General features: G+C 53.9%; 1 protein-coding gene across 4 annotated transcripts; it reads left to right on the top strand.

Annotated features, from left to right (window-relative positions):
• Positions 1–9,307: 9,307 nt before the first annotated feature.
• Positions 9,308–19,797, top strand: H6PD (hexose-6-phosphate dehydrogenase/glucose 1-dehydrogenase). Of its 4 annotated transcripts, none has more exons than XM_041460294.1 (7): positions 9,308–9,344; positions 9,993–10,104; positions 11,286–11,427; positions 12,579–13,234; positions 14,276–14,393; positions 15,883–16,152; positions 16,797–19,797. In XM_041460294.1, the coding sequence occupies exons 4-7, from the start codon at positions 12,608–12,610 to the stop codon at positions 18,152–18,154; spliced, it is 2,373 nt and encodes a 790-aa protein (XP_041316228.1). In that variant the 5' UTR covers positions 9,308–9,344; positions 9,993–10,104; positions 11,286–11,427; positions 12,579–12,607; the 3' UTR covers positions 18,155–19,797. The 4 variants fall into 4 exon arrangements, with proteins under 4 accessions (XP_041316228.1, XP_041316229.1, XP_041316230.1 ...); XM_041460295.1 differs by lacking the exon at positions 9,308–9,344 and adding an exon at positions 9,773–9,851; XM_041460296.1 differs by lacking the exon at positions 9,308–9,344 and having other exon boundaries at positions 9,862–10,104; positions 12,579–12,766; positions 12,878–13,234.
• Positions 19,798–21,532: the final 1,735 nt, after the last annotated feature.

Raw genomic sequence — 21,532 nt, 5'->3', positions numbered from 1 at the left:
GGGAATAAGGAGCACAAATTAGCCTGGAAAGGAGCTCCATCCCTGCAGCCCAGCACAGAGCCTGCTGCTGCCCTGCCTGAGCAGCACAGAGCTCACACAAACACACCCAGACTTTTAATGGCTCTCTGCCCTTTGCAGTGGGGCACCAGGCACAGGGCCCGTGACCTTCTCCAAAAATACATGCTGCCACTTGACCCAGTCCTCCAGAAACATTTCTGTACCAGCCCCTGGAAACAGAGCTCAAAAGTCAAGTAGCAACAAGCAAAGCACAATTGAAGTCCCACTCCTTAAACTTGTGGTGAAGCAGAGCTGTCTGAGGCTCTGGCAGCAGTGCTGCCGTAACCAGAGGATTTCAGATGGCATCTGTCTGTGCAAGCTCAGCAGCACCAGGAGTAAACTCCTCACATTTCATACAGCTACTCCTTTCTCAAGACACTTTCCTCTCACTAAAGGAAAAGACTCCAGCAGAGTGAATACCCCAGGCAGCCCAGAATGCTAAAACTCACTCTAAAATTCACTATGGCAGCCAGGAGAGGAAAGGATCACTGCTTTCCAGATCAGACTGGCGTTGGAGGAAGAAATCAGCTGAAATATGGCCTTTGATCAGGCACAGCACAGCGCAGGTGTCAGAGGCACTGAATCTCTGCTCTCAGGCTGCTCAGAGCCTGGCTGAGGTTGTGTTCACACTGCCTGGGGATCTACCTGGGCTGCTCTAGGCTCAGCACAGGAGCTCCAGGTGGCACTGGAGGGGGTGTGAATTCCTGTTAAGATTTAATTTTAGTGCTGAGGGCGCCTGCCTCACACCTGAGGGGTGTGCAAAGCAAGGACTGCTGGAGCAGCAGAGGATGTGAGAGGAGAAATAGCAGGAAGTGCACCCTCCCTCCCTGTGCACCCTCCCTCCCTGTGCACTCTGGTGCTATTTTGTGTTTTGGGACTCTTCCTGGCGCTGCTCAGCACTGAAGGGGTCTGTGCCATGAACTTCCCTCCAGCAGCAGAGCACCGGCTACACATCACCTGATCTCCAGGCCAGGGACACTTCAGGGGCTCCCAGCTGAAAGCCTCAGTTCTCTGATTTGTCCCATTCTCCCCCTCTACAATCATTCTTATTTTCCCTCTGCTGGGCAGTCATCACGCCAGGTTTGTGGGGAGACATGAGAGGCTGTCTGCCCACTCCTGGAGAGCAAAGCCAGGGAATGCAGCAGCTTGCCCCACTGGAGCCCCTCTGGGGAGTCTGCTCTGTTCAGTTCTACAGCAGTTGTGTGATTTTTCCCTAAGGCAGAGACTGATTTTATTTATGCTGAGAGCCTTTCCACACACCCAGCACCCTGGCACACTCATTGCCCCTCAGTGATTTACACCAAGCCTGCTCTTAGCTCAGTTACTTTCACTTTGCTCCTGTTCTACCAATTGGAGAGCTCTCCACGAAGGCCACAAACTAATGCACAAGTACTGTACAGATGAGTTTGAGTCTCCTTGCTCATTAAGATGATGATGTAAGGAACAGAAGTAACAGGGTGTGAGTGTGCTGCATAAAGTCTGCATTAAATCACACAAAACTCTGGGGTTTGGCTCCCCTTGTGCCTCCATGACTCGGGGCCAGAGACGTCTCTGAAGGAAGATCTGAAAGTTTTGGTGAATGTGAAGGAGCAGCTGAGGGTGCCAAGGGCTCGTCTCAGCCATCAGCTGGCACTGTGACCTTGAGAGATCACACTCCAGTCCCAGCTCCCCTGTGCTGGGGATAACACTGCCTTTCCTACAGATCCCGGTGACTTCTCTTGGTCCTTGTGCAAGCACACGGTTAAAGCCCACCCCAATTACAGATCTAATCAGAGTAAACATGCACTACTACTCTCAAACAGAGTGGCAGACACCAGTAATTGCCTCAGCCTCAGCGGGGAGCAGAACACCCTTCCTGGTGTCAGGAGACACCACTGGAGCAGGGAAGTCAAATATTCAGTCAAATATTGAGATGCTGCTAATGTCAGCCAGCATCAGCTGCAGGCTGCAGCGAGGCTCTGGCTCGGGATGTGCTGTAAGCACTGACTGCTGAGCAGCCTCCCCCAGACACAGAATATCAAACCCAGATCTGCAGGGATTTCAGCGCAGCTGACTTCACTGCTATTGCAACAGAATTGATAATTGCTCAAACTGCATTTTTTCCCCCTTGCCCCATACAGTTCCCAAGACTCTGGAATTGCTAGGAAGCTACATTTCAATTAATAGATATTTTTACACTAGGAGAATGCAAGTTGCTAGCAGATATTTTTGTCAAAGTGAATTTTTTTTTTAACTTTATAGTTAAAATTAACCAAGCGGTCCTTGCGCCATTAATAAACCAGACTGCACATGCCTCCAGAAAACGCAAGTTAAACTTCTGCAGTAAGAGGCTGTGCTGACACATCCTCATGCAAATTCAACTTTGGGCGGCTGTAGAAAGGCAGCAGCGCCTGGAGGTCATGAGACCGCTGTTCTGGGGTTCTCCCAGGACACTTTCCGAGCTCGGCTCAGCAGCTACAAGGACACGCGATTTTGGGAGGAGGCTGCTGGAGCTCAGCTTCCAGCCTGGACATCTCCAGACGCATTTTTTAAGGCACGGCTCGGAAATGCGGGGTGAAAGGGAACCATTGGGGGCTGCAAAGCCCCGAGTGTGGGAGAAGGCTCAGCTCGGGAGGGAGGGAGGGAGGCAGGGAGGGAATCCCTGGCCGAGGATGCTGCTCTGCGGATGCCCCGGAGGAGCAGCGCCCGGGCAGCTCCGCACCCTTAAAGCGGCAGCGCCGCATTCCCCCCGCGGGGACAGCGGGGACACGGCGGGGACACGGCCACGGCGGGGCAGTGCCAGCCCGGCGGGGCAGTGCCAGCCCGGCGGGGCAGTGCCAGCCCGGCGGGGCAGTGCCAGCTGCGGGCACTTGCCGTGCCCGGGGGCTGCGGCAGCTCCTGCTGCGCTCCCGCAAAGCTCCGCAGCCAGCGCGGGGCTCGGACTGCAGCACAACTGCACCAGCAGCAGCCGGGAAAATCCCACCTGCCTGCCGGCATGCACGGCCACAGCTCCTCGCCAGTGCTTCTGCCGGCTTCGCTTCTCTCGGTTTTATTTTTTTTTTCCATTTTTTTTTTTTTTTTTGGCTTTGTCGTCCCAAGGAGAATGTAAAAGGCAGAAAGGAAACGAACTGAATGAAGTTTAATTAGCAAGCACACGGCAGAAGTTGCACTTTTTGAGCTTTTATCAATCATAAAAGACAGCCCTGCAGGAGGAAGGACTGCAGCCTCTTTAAAACACCTCCCTTCCTAAAAGAGCATGCAAAGGAAAAGAGCTTCCATTAAACCGGGTTCGGAAAGCTCCTCTCCCTCCCAAGTTGTCTCTTCTTACCCCAGATCCGGCCGGAGGAGCTGTGCTTTCGCAGGGATGCAGCGATGTCTGGAGCAGCAAAAGTTGCAGCGGCTCCTGCGGGAGCGGCGGGAGCTGGCAGAGCGCTGTCACACGGCGCTGGCTCCGAAGTGATGCCGGGAGAGCCCGAGCTGCTCACACAGGCGAGGGAAAAAAACGGGGGAGGGGGAGTTAAAAAGTCTTAAATCCCTGACACTGCAAGAAGCCTGATCCTATAGGATCGGGTCTGGAACGCCGGCTCCTGTGCAGCCGGATTTCCCAGCCAGGTGGGGACTCGGAGCTCTCGTCGCTGCCGGGTTTTCTCACCTGGCCACGCTGCTGTTCCAAGAGCAAAAACAAAAAGCAAACCAGCGATCTGCAGGAGCCTCTGGAGCGCACCCTGCTCCCCCCTGAGCTGCTGTCAGTTTGGGGAGCAGGCTGGAGCTGGCTCAGGAGTCGGCAGCGTGTTCTCTGGTGTGAGGTGCAGGGAATGCGTTCCTTAACTGTGCCAGGGAGGACAGGGGGTGACAGAATGAACAGGACAAAATCTCGTCCTCCACAGCATTGCTGAGAGGTCTCAGCCACATCAAGAATTCAGACAGAAGCTGCAAGTATAAATAATAAATTTGGAAAAAATAAAACAAACACCCCAAACAAAAAGCTCACGCATCCCCCAAGCACTTGACATTTCTTTTCCTGATACACAGAACAGTGCAACACCTCATCCAAAGGCCTGTCACTAACTTCAGCTAAACTACCTTGTTTTAAACCAGCTCAGGCCTAGAAATGCTTTCTGCCCTGCGTAATTTAATTCCTGCCCCTTATTGGTTTGACAAAATGCACAGTTCATCCCCAGCTATTCCATTGATCCAGGCCCTGGAAGGCTGCAGGCAATGATGCAGAGTTTGCATTCCATGGGGGATTCAGCCCATTTTCATGGCAGAGCACAGAGACAACAGGCACCAGCCCATTTTCTGATCCATGGAAGAGAAGTGTCCAGGGGAACAAGTGTCCAGAGAAGACACTTTACATCCTGGAATTACCAAGCACAGGGATTCCTGGTTCTCTTCTTCTGGTCTTCAGCGAGACTGAGGCAGGGGAAACCACTCTAAGCTCAAGGTTATTGAAGGACATTTCCAGGGGCACAGAGCATTTTAAATATTTGGGCAAGAGCTCTGCAACGTGCTGGCTCTGGAAGCAACAGCTGCAAAGGGATAATTTTGAAACACGTTAGTTTTTCACCTACACACTCCAATGCATCACAGTAAAGCACCGAGTGTACCTCAGGGTCAATCTCAATTTATTAGTGCCTTCTGCTCCCCCCCCTTGAAAGCTTTCAGATCAAGATTTCAGATCTGCTGATTATCTGCATCTGAGAGAGTCCTGGCACTGCCCTGGAGCCTTTTCCTCCCCTTTCACCATCATTGCTTTTCCATTTGGAGATTAGTTTTCTGAGTGGACCCCTTGCACCCCTCAGCTGCACAGCCCAATGCACAGGATGCCTGTTCTTTTCCTGGAGAGATGGAGATTCAGATCTGCACCCAGGACTGCACTCATCCCCCTCTGCAGAGCTCTGGATCACTTTATTTCTCTGTACCTGTTGCTGAAGGTAATATGCTCAATAATCCTGGTTTTACACAACCTCGGAGAGAGACAAACCTGGTACTCAGCATTGTGTTCGTGATTCCTTGTGCCCTGCTACCAGCACTGCACTGCTGCAGCTCCTGCATGGCACAGGGAGCGTTCCCAGCAGAAATTCCCAGCCCACCCCACCCGGGTGGCACCTGAGTGTGTGCTGAAACCAGCAGCAAGGAGAGACTCCCCTGGACGGCAAAAATATTTCACTGCGGTTTTCCCCGTCTTTGCCAAGGCTTAGCAAACGCTGATTTAATGAAGCATTTCAAGGCCACGGAGCCCACAAAACCCCAGGGTTAACCTGCAGCAGCAGGGTGAGGAGGGCACCAGTGCAGAGCCTGGCAGCTCAGAGCTGGGCTGCGTGCAGGGTGCCAGGAATGCAGCGCACAGCACGCAGCATCCCAAACTCTGCACCAATTCCCTGCTGCACCACAGTCCATTTATAGCAACATGCTCATGCATTTTGGTGCATTTCACTTTGCTCTAGGAGAACGAGGGTGCTACCGGGAAGGATTTTGGGTTTAGGCTTTATCAGTGAGCCTAATCTTAACAGGACATGGAGATAAGAGCAGAGGGGCAGCGCCTCAGCTTCGCCTTCCCATTGAGCTGTCAGATGCTCAGAGAAAACCTCTGGCTGTCCACAGCTGCATTTGTGCTCGGAGTGCAGCAGCCTGGGCTGATCAGCCCTGCTGTGCTGCAGCACTGGTCAGGAAACTGATAGAACTGATAGAACTGATAAAACTGATAAAATTGATAAAATTGATAGAACTGATGTAACTGATAAAATTGATACAACTGATAGAACTGATAAAACTGATAAAATGGATAAAACTGATAAAATTGATAAAACTGATAAAACTGATAGAACTGATAAAACTGATAAAACTGATAGAACTGATAGAACTGATATAACTGATAAAATTGATACAACTGATAAAACTGATAAAATTGATAGAACTGATAAAACTGATAGAACTGACATAACTGATAAAACTGATAAAATTGATAGATCTGATAGAACTGATAGAACTGATAAAATTGATAGAACTGATAGAACTGATATAACTGATAAAATTGATACAACTGATAAAACTGATAAAATTGATAGAACTGATAAAACTGATAGAACTGACATAACTGATAAAACTGATAAAATTGATAGATCTGATAGAACTGATAGAACTGATAAAATTGATAGAACTGATAGAACTGATATAACTGATAAAATTGATACAACTGATAAAACTGATAAAATTGATAGAACTGATAGAACTGATAGAACTGATAAAACTGATAGAACTGACATAACTGATAAAACTGATAAAATTGATAGATCTGATAGAACTGATAGAACTGATAGAACTGATAAAACTGATAAAACTGATAACTGCCATCCCAGTGCCCGTTGGGAGCCCCAAGGCTCAGTGTGCCATCCCTCATCAGTCAATATTTATCTAGGACACAGGAACCATCAAACCCCAATCAAGTACATTTGGGGAGGCTTCACTTAACGATGACAGCACTTCCTACTGCCTGTCTTGTGTCTCCCTCATGTCACAAGCCAAGAGAAGCAATTTCTGTCAAAAGCTGTCAGTGCCAGCCAGGCAGCAGCACCAGGTACCCACCCTGGGCTTCTTTCTGAAGTAAATGAACCAACAAGGATGGATTTTCTTAACACCACAGGCAGAGAGGAGGCAGCCCCTGACCCGAGAGCTGCCTCTGCTCCTTGAGCAGGCAGATTTCAGCCCATCTCTGCACATTTCCGTCTGCAGCAGTGGGAATCAGCCGTTGCTTTGTGGTTGTTTCTCCTCAGCTGGGACAGGCACAAGCCACTCTTTTGGTTTGTGCAGCAGGAGCCCCCAGGAGGCACAGGGATGTCTTTGGTCAGCAAAGCTGCCTGGTGTGCTCTGCCCCCTTGCACAAGAGGAACCTCACGTTTCCCCATTCTCCAAGGAAGAAACAGCATTTTTAGCCCAGAACCTCCATTTCCACCCTCATTTAGTCCAAGGCTGAGGGAGAGGCAGGAGGCAGCTTGTCCCAGTGCAGGAGCACTGGGAAGGTGCCAGCACTCAGTCTGTAATCTGCTGATCCAGCCGAGGAGAGCATCACTTCCCCAGAGCAGGAGGCAGATGCAGGCACAGCTTACTGGATTGATCACTTCTGGTGGGCTCAAGCAGAGCACCGGGTGAAGATGGGCTCTCCTCCTCCCCACCCCAGCTCCTTTCCCCCTGCCCTGCTTCCAAGGAGTTTCCAGCTGCTCCTGGCTGCTGCAGGGTGCCAGAGGGCACCCCCAGTGCAGCAGGGCTGTCACCTGTCCCGCAGCCAGGGCTCTGCCGGGCCACCAAGCCCTGCCTTGGTGCCAGGAGTGGCTGGGGAAGCAGCAGAGAGGGGCTGGCAGGAGGTGCCATCCTCGCTGCCCAGCCCAGCCCAGCCCAGTGGCATTCCCTGGGCAAGGCTTTTGTCATTTCAAAGCCACAGTCTGGAGAGGAAAGCCACCAAACAACAGAAACAAAAGCTGCTAAGAGGCAGCTTTACCCTGATGCTCTCTCACCTTGGAGTGTCGCAGCTGTGCTTTGGTGCTGAGCTCTTCAAGAGCCGAGCTGGCCAGGCAGAAGCCCAGAGCAGGGGTCTGGGGAGTGCTGCTGCTGTGTGGGTCAGCTTTCCAACCTCCAAAGAGAGTTTGGATGGACAGAAGTGGCATTGCTTAACACCAAACGGGCTGAAGTATTTAAATCTAAACGTCCTGAACGGGGCTGGAGGCTGAGCACACCTGAGCACAGAGCAGGATCTGTTCAGCAGGTGAGCCCTCCACCTGCCCCAGCAGCCACAACAAAGCCCCTCTTTCTTATTCTGCCCCCCACCAGCTCAGGAGCCGCTGCCACATTTCTGCAGCCTGCTTTTCGGGAAGCCACAGACAGTGATTTTATTTCCTAAGAGCCCCAGCTGCTGTCCAGCTGTTCTTTTTTGCTTCACAGCAGAAGTTAAGAGCCGTACCCAAAGCCATGTGAACCTGACAGCCCAGAACTCCTCTCCTGGGAGCTCATCCCCCAGCACAGCCCCTGCCCAGCTCCAGCAGCTCTGCAGCAGCACGCAGGGCTCCCAGGACACCAGAGAACCCAGGAATTAAAGCATCCCAGAAACGACTGTCGTTTACAGCCACACCTGCAGTTCTCTGGCACTAAACCCCTTTGCAGAGGCTGGTCAGTCTGGCAGGTAACAGGCAAGTTTCCTCACCAAAACCTTGCCCTGCTGAAGCTCACTGTGCCTGCTCAGAGCAGTGCAGATTTCCACTGCAATGACAAAACACAGCCTCTGGTCACTTAAGTTAGTTATTATTATAGAAGAGCTGGAAGGTGGGAGTAGTAGCAGTCATTTAATGTCTTCTGTTGAGAGACCATGTGTTCAGCTAGTTATATCATGCCAAACTTTAAATATTGAGGCTGAAACTGTAGGGGTGGGTTTGCTTTATGCAGTCATTTCTTTGGAAAGTTGGAAAAAAAAAAATAGTGCAGCTATTTCTGAGCTGAAGGTCAGATTATAAAATAGGTTTTTTGACCATGTTAAAAATATCTCAGCTGTTTCATTAAGGAGCTGTAACATCTCATAATTTGGGGCAAGTAAGATTTTGTGAGGATGATGGTTTGGATCAGAATGTGCTTTTGTCAAAGCTTTTTCAGACCTCCTGAGCTGTGTGTGCCTTTAAGGGAAAAAGGTTCGGTGTGACAGATGAGACATGTGATGGCAATAAAGGCATAAAAGGCAGCTAGCAAGGAAAGGGACATTAAGGAGACAGATGTTCTACAAGCAAATAAAAAGCTCTATAGGAAAAAGAGCTGTTCTGGGTGGTGTTTAAAGATGGTGTTTCAGGGGAGAGAGCATTAAGCTGGAGAGGACAGCTTATCAACTCAGAGCCTCTATAAACCCGGGGCAGAGGCTGTGTTTTGGCATTGCGGTGGAAATCTGTTCCACAGCAAGGGGTTCTTTGTTTAGGAGCGGGGAAAACGAAGCACAAAAGTGAGTTTGCTGCAGAGGGGCTCTGCTGCCCCTCGGTGCTGCAGGCGCCCCTGAGCTCGGCTGGGCTTTGCGCTGCTCTGAGCAGGCAAAGTGAGCGTTCCTAGCGCCGGTGCTGGGCGGGGTCCGTGTCCCCCAGGGGGATTCTGTGTCCCTCGGGGGGCTCTGTGTCCCCGTGTCCCCTCGGGGGGTTCGGTGTCCCCAAAGCCACTCAGCCCTGCGGGTTTTCCCTCCCGCCCGAGCGCCGCCGCCGGGCGCGAGCCGCCGCCAACCACAGAGTCTGCGCGGGGCGGGCGCGGCGGGCGGGGCGCTGTGTCGGGCCCGCCGGCGCCGTGCGGTGAGCGGGGGGCGGCGGGGCCAGCGCCGGGTGCGGGGGCGGCGGGCGGGTCCCGCTCGGTGCCCGGGAGCTGTGACAGCGCGGGGCTCAGCCCTGCCTCAGGTGGGCTCATCTCTGTCACAGGTGGGCTCATCCCTGTCACCCATGGGCTCATGGCTGCCACAGGTGGGCTCATCCCTGTCACAGGTGGGCTCATGGCTGTCACAGGTGAGCTCATCCCTGTCACAGGTGGGCTCATGGGTGTCACAGGTGGGCTCATCCCTGTCTCAGGTGAGCTCATCCCTGTCTCAGGTGGGCTCATGGGTGCATCCCTGTCACAGGTGGGCTCATGGGTGTCACAGGTTGGCTCATCCCTGTCTCAGGTGAGCTCATCCCTGTCACAGGTGGGCTCATCCTTGCCACCCATGGGCTCATCCCTGTCACAGGTGGGCTCAGCCCTGTCACCCGTGGCTCATCCCTGCCCCCCATGGGCTCAGCCCTGTCACCCGTGGCTCAGCCCTGTCACAGGTGAGCTCATCCCTGCCACAGGTGAGCTCATCCCTGCCCCCCATGGGCTCATCCCTGTCACCCGTGGCTCATCCCCCCTGTTCCGTGCTCTGCCCACGCACTGGGCCAGGTTCCTCACGGTCCCCTGTCCTGCTTTTCCAGGGTTTTGGAAGCGGTGCTGTCACGATGCTGGGGCCAGAGCACACGGAGTGAGGCTGAGTCAGAGCCAGAAGGGCCAAACACGAATTCGTGCACCTCTCAGCTTGCTTTTAATGTGAGTCTCCTCATTAAGGCTCGGAGTTCTCCAGAAGCTGATGGTGAGGTCATTCCTGCCCTACTGTTTGCACGTACAGAACACCAGTAGGGTTTCCCCAGTCTTCAGAGAATCCCAGAGCTCTTTCCTTGTGTGCAGAGCCCTGTGGGATCCCCAGGCCGTGCTGCATTTTCCATAGAATCATAGAATATCCTCAGCTGGAAGGGTCCCACAAGGACCATCCAAGTCCAGCTCTTTTGCATTTTTTCCCTAGAAATGAACTGAGCTCCTGTGGACGGGAGCTGCAGTGGTTGTGCAGGGGAGTGCACAGCCTGGCTGCTGGGCTGAGCTCCTCTGTGTTTTATGTGGATCAGGACCAGGAGTCTTTTCCTGAAGCCTGACCGAGTAACTTTGTTCTGCCTGGCTGGGGGACTTTTGGAGTGTTATTTTTTAGTGGGAGCAGTAATGGTTAGCTGATATGAAAGCAGTAAACAAACACTGCTGGGTTTACTGAGCTTATTCCGTGCAGTGTAGCTCAATATTTTGCAATTGGGAGGGTTGTGAAACTGCCTGTCTGTTGGTTTGGGAACACACATGACTGTGGCTGAACCTGCCAGGAAGTTCCCTGGCTAATTCCCATTTTTCCATGGGTCTGGAGCAGCATGGCCCACCCAGAGCCATCCCATTCCTCGCTGTGCCTGCCCCAGCCAGCACAGCAGGGCTGCCAGGGTGTCAGTGCCTCTGGTTCCTGGGCAAAGGTTGCTCAGGAAGTGCCAGTACCCCTTTATTGCACTGAGGACCTTTGTCATCTGTGTCATAACCCCACAGCAGGGGAAGGGGAACCAGAGAATCATTTATTCTGCAGGCAGAACCTCAGCAGTGCCCCTTGGCAGCTGGCTGGCTTCCCTCAGTGGGTCCAGGGAGCTCAAAGAGCGAGGAGAGAAGGGAGGGAGGGCAGACAGCCACGGCACAGGGCTGGGCAGAGAGCAGTTAAACTTACAGACTGCATTTCAGCTGGGTGCAGCTGTCTGGGAGCAGGAATTGCCACCCTGCCTGTGTTTTACCTGCTCACAAACAGCAGCCAAAGGCTCCAGCACAGCCAGCAGGGCAGGACTGCGAGCACGGGTGTGCTGGGACCTTGCTGGCTCAGGCACTTTTGGTTTTTTCTCTGTTGTAATTTGCTCTTTCCTCCCGTTTTCCAGGAAGGGAACAGCCTGCCTTATCTGTCCTGCACACCTGAGCACTGATCAGAGACACCCAGTCACAGGAGGAGCAGGATCTGCACTGGGAGAGGCTGGGCAGGAGAAACATCTCCAGCTGCTTTTGTGGTCTCTAAAGCTACAGGTGAGTCTGCTGGAGAGAAACACAAAATTTCTGCAGACCAGTTCAAGCTGCAGACAGGGAGAGCTATCCAGATGTTGCTTGTAGTTATTTAGTTATCATTTATTGACCAGAGCTCAAAGTTTTTAAAGTAAAGAACATTGTGTGCTGTGAGGGCTCTGGTACAACTAAACACAGCTTATAAAATGACATTAAGGGAAGGAGATAGCCAGTGTGAGAGCTGCTGATATAATACCTGATGTAATGAGAGCAGCACAGTGGTTTAGTCACCCATGCAGGAGTGACTAAACCTCTCTTCAGTGACATTACATCTCTTGAGATGCAAAGTCATTGCTGTGTTTCTCAGTGTAAGTGCTAAATCTGTCTTTTCTCTTAAAAACAATTTAATTTTGAATAACTACGAGTGAGCAAAGGGACTTCTTGGCCTGGCTGCAGTGGTTTGAATGGGCACTGAGTGGAGAAGGGCAGAACAGGACCTGCTCTTCAGTGGTGGAGGCTGCAGGAGGCAGAGCACAAACCCCAGGCTGTCTCCTGGCCACAGACACAGCACCATGAGGCAGCATCTAGACTGGCTCACATCAATCTGAGGGCTGAACTTCTTCCCCAGAGCTGGTTTTTTATCACACCAGTCTCCCAGCAGCCATTAGAACCCAGTTCAGTGGTGGGGCACAGGAGCCAGCAAGTGAAAGAAGAGGAGCCTGGGGCTGCCAGTGCTCGTGTTTGTCCCTGAGCTGCTGTGACAATATTGACATGAAGCCATGCCAAGGCAGCCCAGCAGTCCCAAGCAGGATGTTGGAAGCAGGATTCAGTGTGCACGTGTGCTCAGGGTGCAGTGTGCTCCTCTGTGGCCAGCTCTGAGGTTTCCAACTGGTTTGGTTCCAGTTTGTTTCCCTGTGCAAAGGCACTGACACCCCCTCAGCTGTGGGAGCAGTGCTGCCCAAGGGCCTTCAGCACACACTGCCTTCCACTTCTGGTGTGCAGAAGGAGGCTGCAGGTTTGTCAGGAACCCAAATTACTGCCTTGATTCAGATCAAGGGGAGGAGAGGTTGTTGGGTGGAGAAGCCCCTGGCTCTTCTGGGGGAAGCAGGTACTTTGTGTTGTGTTCTGCAGTGCCACAGCATGGAATGATTAGTGTTTTTATTCCTGCCCTCTAGTGTTCCTGGCTGCCCCTCTTCTCCCCAGGATGCTGGGAAGGGTGCTGTGCACGCTGTTGTTCGTGGGAGCCCTGCCATCCGCAGCTGCAGCATCCCAGGGCCACATCTCCGTGGTCTTGCTGGGAGCCACGGGGGACCTGGCCAAGAAGTATTTGTGGCAGGGTCTATTCCAGCTCTACATGGACCAAGTGAGCAGTGGCCACAGCTTCACATTCCACGGGGCTGCCCTGGCAGCCCTGGAGCCGGGGCAGAGGCTGATGTTCGACGTGCTGAAGAAGCTGTCCTGCCCCCCGGACCAGGCTCCCAACCGGTGTGCCGTGCTCAAGGACCAGTTCCTGAAGCTGAGCCAGTACCACCAGCTGAAGACTGCCGAGAACTACACAGCCCTGAGCAGAGAGATCGAGAGCCTGCTTCGCCAGGAGGGGCTGCAGGAGGCTGGCAGGATCTTCTACTTCTCCGTGCCCCCATTTGCCTACACGGAGATCGCGGGGCACATCAACGGCAGCTGCCGGCCGCGCGCCGGGGCCTGGCTGCGCGTGGTGCTGGAGAAGCCCTTCGGCCACGACCTGCGCTCGGCCCAGCAGCTGGCTGCACAGCTGGCAGGCTTCTTCAGGGAGGAGGAGATGTACCGTGTGGACCATTACCTGGGCAAGCAGGTGAGCAGCCCCCAGCAGCCTGAGGGGCTCGGTGCCTGGGAGACTGCTGGTGGTTAGTTCTGTGTTTGGTGAGAGCGTTGTTCCCCTCCTGAATCCATGCTGAGCCTCTCTTTGTGATCCAGAGCCTCCATTTGCTCCTGGAATCCTGTTTCTCTGTCCTGGGAGGGCAGAGATGTGCAGACCAAAGCAGGGCTTCATGCTGTTGGGGTGGTGAGGGTCCCTTCTGCAGAGCAGGGCTGGGCTCCGTGCCTGGAGCAGAGGTGCAGAACTCCTCTGGCCTCCTCCCCAAGGTCAGGGCTTTGGTTTCGCTGGGTAAGCAGCACCTGTCCTCTCCCAGCTCCACATCTCATTCCACACAGGCCTCTCTGCTTAGCCATGGCTTCTGGAAGCACTCCTTCATTTGATATGATAAGGAGCTGATGGGATGTTAGTTCTGGGGGATGCTTAGGGAAGGTTTCTTCCTGCCCTGAAGGGCTGTCTGCTGCAGGTACAGCTCAGGATGTGGAGCTGCACTGTCCCACAGGGAGTGTGTTCAAGGACACGCCATCCTTGTTTCTCAGGAATGTGATGCCACACTTTAAAGCAGCCTGTTCCAGCCATGGCAGTGTGGCCAGGTTTTACTCAGAAGTTGCATGTCCAGCTCTGGAGAGCATCTCCACAGAGAGGGGGGATTTCTTCTGTTTTGTTTTAGGGGTTTGTCTCCCCAAAAGAGCAGATGGCTTTAGTGGTGTAAGCATCTGAAGTGATGTATTTCAGCACTTTGGAGCCTTACACGTCTGACTCAGCCCTTTGTCCTCTGACAGACTGAGTGCTCTGCAGTTTGTAGTTCAGCCTTTTCACATGAAACCTCAAAATGCCTCAGAAAGACCTTTAATGTCTGCTCTGAACAGCCCCTGGCGACCCTCCTGTGCACCACTGCAGGCTCTGCTGCTGCTTTTCTCCTCTCTGACCCACTCTGCTCTGCTGCGTGGGGCAGGGAGGCAGAGGCACCGTGGCAATCTGCCGAGTTTTTATTGGGTCTTGGAACTTTTCCCCTCACAGGCTGTGGCCCACATCCTGCCCTTTCGGGATCAGAACCGACAGTTTCTGGACCCAATTTGGAACCGACATCATGTGGAAAGAGTGGAGGTTGTCTTGAAGGAGACTGTGGATGCTAAAGGTTGGTGAGGCATGTGCAGGGTGGGTGAGGCTCCTCAGCAATGGGGAGGTGGCCCTTGAGGTGCTGCTGGTACAGAAATACAAAAGGAACAGGTGAATGGTGTGTTGCTCCCTGGAAACAGAGAGGGACTGTCCCACCCTTCCTGTGCTGGAGACTGACTCACTTCCAGGTAGAGTTGCTGCCTCTAAGAAAAGAATCCATTTGTAATTCATCTGGGAGAGGGGGCAGAATCCCCCGCTTTTTCTGCTGCAGAGCTCTGGGGGATTGCTGACCTTGCTATCCCAGGTCTTGGTCAACAGCCCTGGGTTTGGAATTGATGCAGTCTAAGGCCACTTCAGCTGTCCTGCTGTCCTGTCAGACCCCAGGCTCACCCGGGTGTGCCTTTGTGCTGTTCTTTGGGAGGTGTTTGTGCATCTCCTGCCGGGATGTTTCTGTCCCTGGGCCAGTCTGGGTTTGCCTGCCTGTTTGTGTCCCCTCCTCTCTGTGGTAGGAGCACTGCAGAGGGACAGTCCCAGCCCAGAGAGGCGGCGTGGGGCTCCTGCTGAAGGACACGGCTGCACTGCCTGCCTGCAATGCTGCAGCATCCCCTCTGCAGTGCTCAGCACAAAGCTCCTGGGCTGGGCTGCTGCCTGCAGCACTCCTGGCCACGGCAGGTGCCCTGGCTGCTGCACCAGCAGGACTGCTTCCCCTTACCTCTGCCTCCCCCCCTCAGCCACCACAGACTCAGTTAATGCAGTTTTGTCAAACTTGGGGTGGAATCTTTGGTTTGGCAGCCCAGAGCTCACCTGAGCCTGTTTGTGGGAGAGGGGTGTGCTGCAGAGAGGTTTAGGGAGAGCAGCGTTGTCTGTGCACAGCTCCAGCTACTCCCTGTGCCCTCCCCCTCACTGAACAACTTTGTCATTTGATGTCATTTGTCATTTGATGTCATTTGATGTCTGTTTTCCCCTGTGCAGCTTCAGCTGGCAGCCTGGCTCCCAGCAAGTCTGCAGCATTGATCCCATTACTGAATGTGCCTTTGGACTGGGGGGGAGAGAAATGATCAGTCAGTGGGGGGAGCCTGTGCTCGTGATGCAGCCTGCTGCTGGTGACACACAGCCTTGAGTCACTCCAGCAGTGCACTGTCCTTCTGCCACTGTTCCCACCTGCACGAGAAGCCAGGCAGGGAAAGGGAAGCGTGGCTCTGTGCACGAAATTTTGTCTCCCAAGGGTATGGCTCAGCCAGAGCCTTCTGAGGGCAGGAAAACCATCTCGTCCTGCTGCAAGCAGTGATAACTCCCACTAGGACAGGTTGCCCAAAGCCCTGTCCAACCAGACCCTGAACACAGCCAGTGCCAGGACACCCACAGCCTCGCTGAGCTTGATTGCTTCAGGTTAATTGCTGGGTGGGGAGGAGAGGAGCTTGGAGCTTTGCTGTGCCTGGCCCCACGCTGAGATGCAGGCAGGGGAGCCAGGTCACCTGAGCAGCACTTTTCCTCCTCGCCGTGCCCAGGCCGCACCAGCTTCTACGAGCGGTACGGGGTGATCCGGGACGTGCTGCAGAACCACCTCACCGAGGCCCTCATGTTCCTCATCATGGAGCTCCCTGCCAACGTCAGCAGCGCCCAGGAGGTGGTGCAGCACAAGCTGCAGGCCTTCCAGTCCCTGTGGGGGCTGCAGAGGAGCAGCGCCGTGCTGGGGCAGTACCAGGCCTACGACAGCCAGGTGCAGGAGGAGCTGCCCGAGGCGCGGGGCTACGTCAGCACCACACCAACCTTTGCAGGTGAGGCTTTGGGCTGGGCCCTGGCCAGGGGAGCAGGGAGAGCTGAGGAGAGCAGGAGCTGTGAGCGCTGCAGTACCAGCCCCATGGCCCTGGGGCTCGCTGCTGGCTCTGGGATGTGCCCAGGCAACCACTGACCTGGTAACTGGGAGCTGGACAAAATAGTGCTGTTGTTGTGTCAGTTAACCAGTGATCCAGGGAATGGGAAGTGTAAGGGCTAAGGCCTATTATTATAAAATCTCTGCAGTTTTTAGAAGTGGCCTGTAAACTCCTTTGCCTTCCCATAAACTTGAGTTGAGAGGTAAAGCTTTATTCTCTGTGATGAGTGAACCACAAAGCCATCTCCAGCCATGCTGTGAGCATGAAGAGAATTGTCTAAATGATGCTCATGCTCAGAAACTGATTTCCTGCCAGATGAAAGGAGGCTGAACAAGTGGGATAGCTGGGAGGGAGTGAGAATCATGGATGGCCTGGGTGGGAAGGGACCATGAAGATCATCAAGTTCTGGGTAGGCAGTGAAGTCATGGAAGGGCTGAATGTGGAGCTGGAGACACAGTGGCTACCAGAGGAGCTGAGGAGGTGGGCAGGTGCTGGAGATGCCCCCGGAGTGCCTGCTGCTCAGGTGTGGTGGGTGTCTGTCGTTGCAGGAGTGCTGATCCACAGCCACAGCCCGCGCTGGGAAGGGGTCCCGTTCCTGCTCACCTCCGGGAAGGCTCTGGATGAGCGGGTGGGCTATGCCCGCGTCCTCTTCAGGAGCAGGGCCTACTGCCCTCAGAGTGGCACTCTGAGGGATGCAGGGCTCAGCCAGTGTAAACCCAAGCAGATCATCTTCTACTTCGGGCACGGCGCTCTCAACACCCCTGCGGTGCTGGTGAGCAGGAACCTCTTCCAGCCTGCCATGCCCAAAGACAGCTGGAAAGAAGCGGGGGCTCGCTCAGACCTGCACGTCTTCGGACAGCCGCTGTCTGATTTCTACATGTACAGCCCTGTGAAGGAGAGGGATGCCTATTCCGTCCTCATCTCCCACATCTACCACGGCAGGAAGGATTTCTTCATCACCACGGAGAACCTGCTGGCCTCCTGGGCCTTCTGGACCCCTCTGCTGGACAGCACCTCCCGCCAGCCCCCGCGCCTCTACCCCGGGGGCGTGGAGAACCAGCAGCTGCTGGACTTTGAGATGGTGCCCGGGGGAGTGGCGTTCACCCTGCCAGAGCCAGCAGAGCTGCTGAACCCCAGCGGGCAGCTGCCAAGTGACTTCAGGGCCATCCAGTCCAAATTCCGGCAGAGCCCGCTGGTCTCGGCCTGGGCCGAGGAGCTGATCGCCCAGCTGGCCTCCGACATGGAGGAGGCGGCCGTGAGGAGCGTGGCTCGCTCGGGGCAGTTCCACCTGGCCCTGTCGGGCGGCTCCAGCCCTGTGGGGCTGTTCCAGAGGCTGGCCAGGCACCACTACAGCTTCCCCTGGCAGCACAGCCACGTGTGGCTGGTGGACGAGCGCTGCGTGCCCCTGACCGACGGCGAGTCCAACTTCCTGGGCCTGCACCGGCACCTCCTGCAGCACGTCAGGGTGCCCTACTTCAACATCCACCCCATGCCCGTGCACCTCAACCGGCGCCTCTGCGTGGAGGAGGACGGCGGCGCCGAGCTCTACGCCAAGGACATCGTGGCCCTGGTGGCCAACGCCAGCTTCGACCTGGTGCTGCTGGGCGTGGGCGCGGACGGGCACACGGCCTCGCTCTTCCCCCGCTCCGAAAGCGGCCTGGAAGGGGCTCCCACCGTGGTGCTGACCGAGAGCCCCGTCAAGCCTCACCAGAGGATGAGCCTCAGCCTGCCCCTCATCAACAGGGCCCGGCAGGTGTTCGTGCTGGTTCTGGGCAAGGGCAAGCACGACATCACCACGCTGCTCAGCAGGGTGGGCCGCGAGCCCCGCAAGTGGCCGATCTCAGGCGTCAGCCCCAGCTCTGGCCAGCTGGTCTGGTACGTGGATTACGAAGCTCTGCTGGGGTGACGCCTGGCAGCGTCCCTCCTGCCTCGTCCGCGTGGCCTGGGTTGTCCTGCACCGTGTCCTCGTTGCCAGCAGCAGCCTCACCCCTGACCCTCCCTTCGGGGACATGCCCGGCCTGCGGCAGCGCTGGGCTGGAGCCTGGGGGAGCCGGGCTCAGGGGGCAGAGCTCAGGAGGAGCCAGAGCCCAGTGCAGCCTCTCTGGCTCTGCTCCGGGCCCTCACTGCGACTTTGGACAAATTGCTTCACCTTGAAGTGCCTCAGTTCTCCTGTCAGGCCTTACTGGCATGTCACTACCTCACAGGCGCTTCGGGGGGCTTGTTAAATCAACTGCCTGCCAAATTCTTTCTAATTTTATGTAATTCTCAGGCTAAAAGACAACAGTACCGCATTCGTCCCTGCCCTGCTCAGCCTGGCTGGGCCAGAGTTGTTGTGTCAGGGCAGTGATGGTGGTGTGCACGTGGATGTGTAACCCTGGGTGTTTTGGGGCTCTGAAAATAAGGGGGGCAGGCTGAGGAGTGTGGCAGCTCACACAGCTGCTGTTTGCCAGCACTGCAATAATTACTGAGGGAAAGCTTGGTGCTCAGAGCAATTGTTGGGTTTAGCTAGCAGAGAAATCTTCTATTTTTAAGCAAAAAATGCCCGCGTTAACTTCATTCCAGTTCTTTTGTATTTGGTGTGAGGGAACAAGTTTTAATGAAAAAGTGACCTATGAGAGAGTAACTATATTGTTATGAATAACAGAGTTTATTCCTGTCTTACAGGTGACTGTGGCATTAGAGTTTTCTTATTTTTGCACACTCGCTTGGTAATATGTGGCTGGCAACTCTTGAAATGAACACTGAAAGGTTTATTTGCACTTTGAAATTAGCACATGGGTTTTTCCCCAGGGAGCTACTGTTTTTGCAGGTGAAAATAGGGTTTATTTCTGAAGTCTCTATCTAGTGGGTCACCCCAAAATGTATCCGAGATTTTATTAAAATCCATTAAAAGTTTCCACGTGTTTTCCTTGGTGAATGGAGCTATCTGGGTTTTTTGGGGGATTTTTCAGAAGGGTATTTTTTTTCCACACAGACAGTTTCTGTTGAACTCTTTAATACTTAGCATTTGCTAAATGAAAACCAAATATTTTTGAATATACAAAATTTATGACTGGAAAGAGAGAGACTGGATGGGAAGAAGGGTTAAATGAGCAACAAATCTGATGAGGAGGAATGGTAGCAATCCACCGGGCTGATGGCCAAGGAAGCAGGGCTATTTTTATTTTGTGAAAGTTATTAATAGAAGGTGTTCACCTTCTTGAGAGCTTGTATTAACCTTTCTTTGCAAAGGCAGCTCCATGGAGTAACTTCTTGCAGTCTGTTTCTCCCATAAGTGATTATTGATACTAAATTTTATTCATTTTTTAAAAATCAAGTGCATTCCTACAATTCAATGGTATGATTATATGTTTTACAGAAAACAAACACTGGAAATAACTAATTTTTCACTTCAACTTTTATAAATCAAATTGTAAAAAATTTTTTCCCATGAGTAAAGTTTTGTGATTTTTTTCATGTTGTTTAACGAATAAAGAATTATATTTATAAAAAAACAAGTAGTTTTTAACCAGAAGCATCTTTTAATTTCTTCCAGAGATGGGTGGTCTTTCCCTGTCCTCCTGCTGAGTGAAGTTGTAGGGTTTTAGTTGTGCAAAGTGGACAATGTCGCTGCAGTATTAAATGTTCACTCTGACTCTTGCTTTTTGTTTTTTCTTTTTGTTGTCTCATCCAGGCAAGGCCAGGACTTTTCAAAACAAGGAGCAGCCAAAGCCCTTTTAAGGTGAGAAGATGGAATCACCCAGTGCTGTGCAGGGTGCTGGGATGGCCAGGCTCAGGAAAGCCTCCCCTGATCCACTTTTACTCTGAGTTGCATTTCCATGGACCCTGTCAGCACAGCACAGCACAGAGCTGCCCCTGCTCAGTGTCCGAGTGTCCAGCACACAGAGCTGCCCACACAGAGCAGCCCTGGCTGGCCATGGCCGGAGTGTCCAGCACAGCAGCTCAGTGTCCAGCACTTCAGTGTCCAGCACTCAGAGCAGCCCTGGCTGAGTGTCCGAGTGTCCAGCACACAGAGCTGCCCCTGCTGAGTGTCCAGCACACAGAGCTGTCCCTGCTGAGTGTCCAGCATACAGAACTGCCCCTGCTCAGTGTCCAGCACACAGAGCTGCCCCTGCTGAGTGTCCGAGTGTCCAGCACACAGAGCTGCCCTAGCTGAGTGTCCAGCACACAGAACTGCCCCTGCTGAGTGTCCAGCACACAGAGCTGACCCTGCTTAGTGTCCAGCACACAGAGCAGCCCTGGCTGGCCATGGCTGGAGTGTCCAGCACACAGAGCAGCCCCTGCTGAGTGTCCGAGTGTCCAGCACACAGAGCAGCCCTGGCTGGCCATGGCCGGAGTGTCCAGCACACAGAACTGCCCCTGCTCAGTGTCCAGCACACAGAACTGACCCTGCTGAGTGTCCAGCACACAGAGCAGCCCTCGTTCGCAGAGGAATCGCTGCTGTGCCTTTCCTCGCTCCTCTCTGCAAGCCCAGAGCCGCTCTGGAGGCAGCAGAGGGTGCTGCTTTCCCGTGCTGCTGGGAGCCTTTTCCGGCCCTGTCGTGCCGGAGGAGCCCGGCTGTGTGTGACACCAGCGCAGGGGTGTCGGGAGTGGCCCCTTTGTGCACCTGCAGGACTGTGTCAGCAGTGAACCGCTGTGGTTTCGGGGTGCTCCCCTCGTGAGGAGACAGTCACCGACAGTACCTCAGGTAACTCGGCCCTGCTGGGGTTGTAAGTGCTGCTCTAAGGACAGGGAGGAAATTCTGCTCCTGTTACATATATCCCATCCTTTAAGGCATCCTCACATCCAGCACCCTGTGCTGAGACAGAAAGGCAGAGGAGTCGTGAGAGGAGCATCACAGCACGACTCTGCTCTCCAGGTGAACGCAAAGCAAAATACCTGGGTTCTGCTTTCTTATTTTTATTTTTTATGAAGGGTTTCGTTTCATTCAGCAGCCGCATTTACTTGTGCTGCAGTGTGTGAAGTGCAGTGCTGGCTGTGCTGGCATCTCAGTTCTCAAGAAGGGACTGAAATGAAGATAACCACTTCTTTTTCCTGCAAAGCGCCCCTGGGGAATGCCTCTTTTTTCTCCTCCATCCCACTCTCTTTTACTCCCTTCTCCACCCCATCTTCCAGCTGGGGAGGGTTTGTTGATTGTGCTCTGGGCAGGCTTGGCAGTGTTTCTCCCTGGTGTTTTCACAGCCCCTCTGTCCTGCAGCACACGGCTGCTTCGGCTTTGTGGCTGCACTCACAGGCACTCGTTGTTCCTCTGTGCTGCAGTGTGTCCCTCAGAGCCCGCAGGCAC

This window comes from Pyrgilauda ruficollis, unplaced genomic scaffold, assembly GCF_017590135.1.
Source record: "Pyrgilauda ruficollis isolate IOZ18807 unplaced genomic scaffold, ASM1759013v1 scaffold141, whole genome shotgun sequence".
Taxonomy (NCBI): domain Eukaryota; kingdom Metazoa; phylum Chordata; class Aves; order Passeriformes; family Passeridae; genus Pyrgilauda; species Pyrgilauda ruficollis.
The sequence above is the reverse complement of the archived record's forward strand: the minus strand, read 5'-3'. Positions and strand labels throughout refer to the sequence as shown.

What these genes read in the sequence shown, in the direction of transcription:
- H6PD (XM_041460294.1), top strand. Translation starts at nt 12,608, where the DNA reads ATGCTGGGAAGGGTGCTGTGCACGCTGTTGTTCGTGGGAGCCCTGCCA. An exon ending in GGAGACTGTGGATGCTAAAG is followed by an intron (nt 14,394 to 15,882) that starts GTTGGTGAGGCA and finishes CGCCGTGCCCAG; the next exon opens with GCCGCACCAGCTTCTACGAG. An exon ending in CACCACACCAACCTTTGCAG is followed by an intron (nt 16,153 to 16,796) that starts GTGAGGCTTTGG and finishes CTGTCGTTGCAG; the next exon opens with GAGTGCTGATCCACAGCCAC.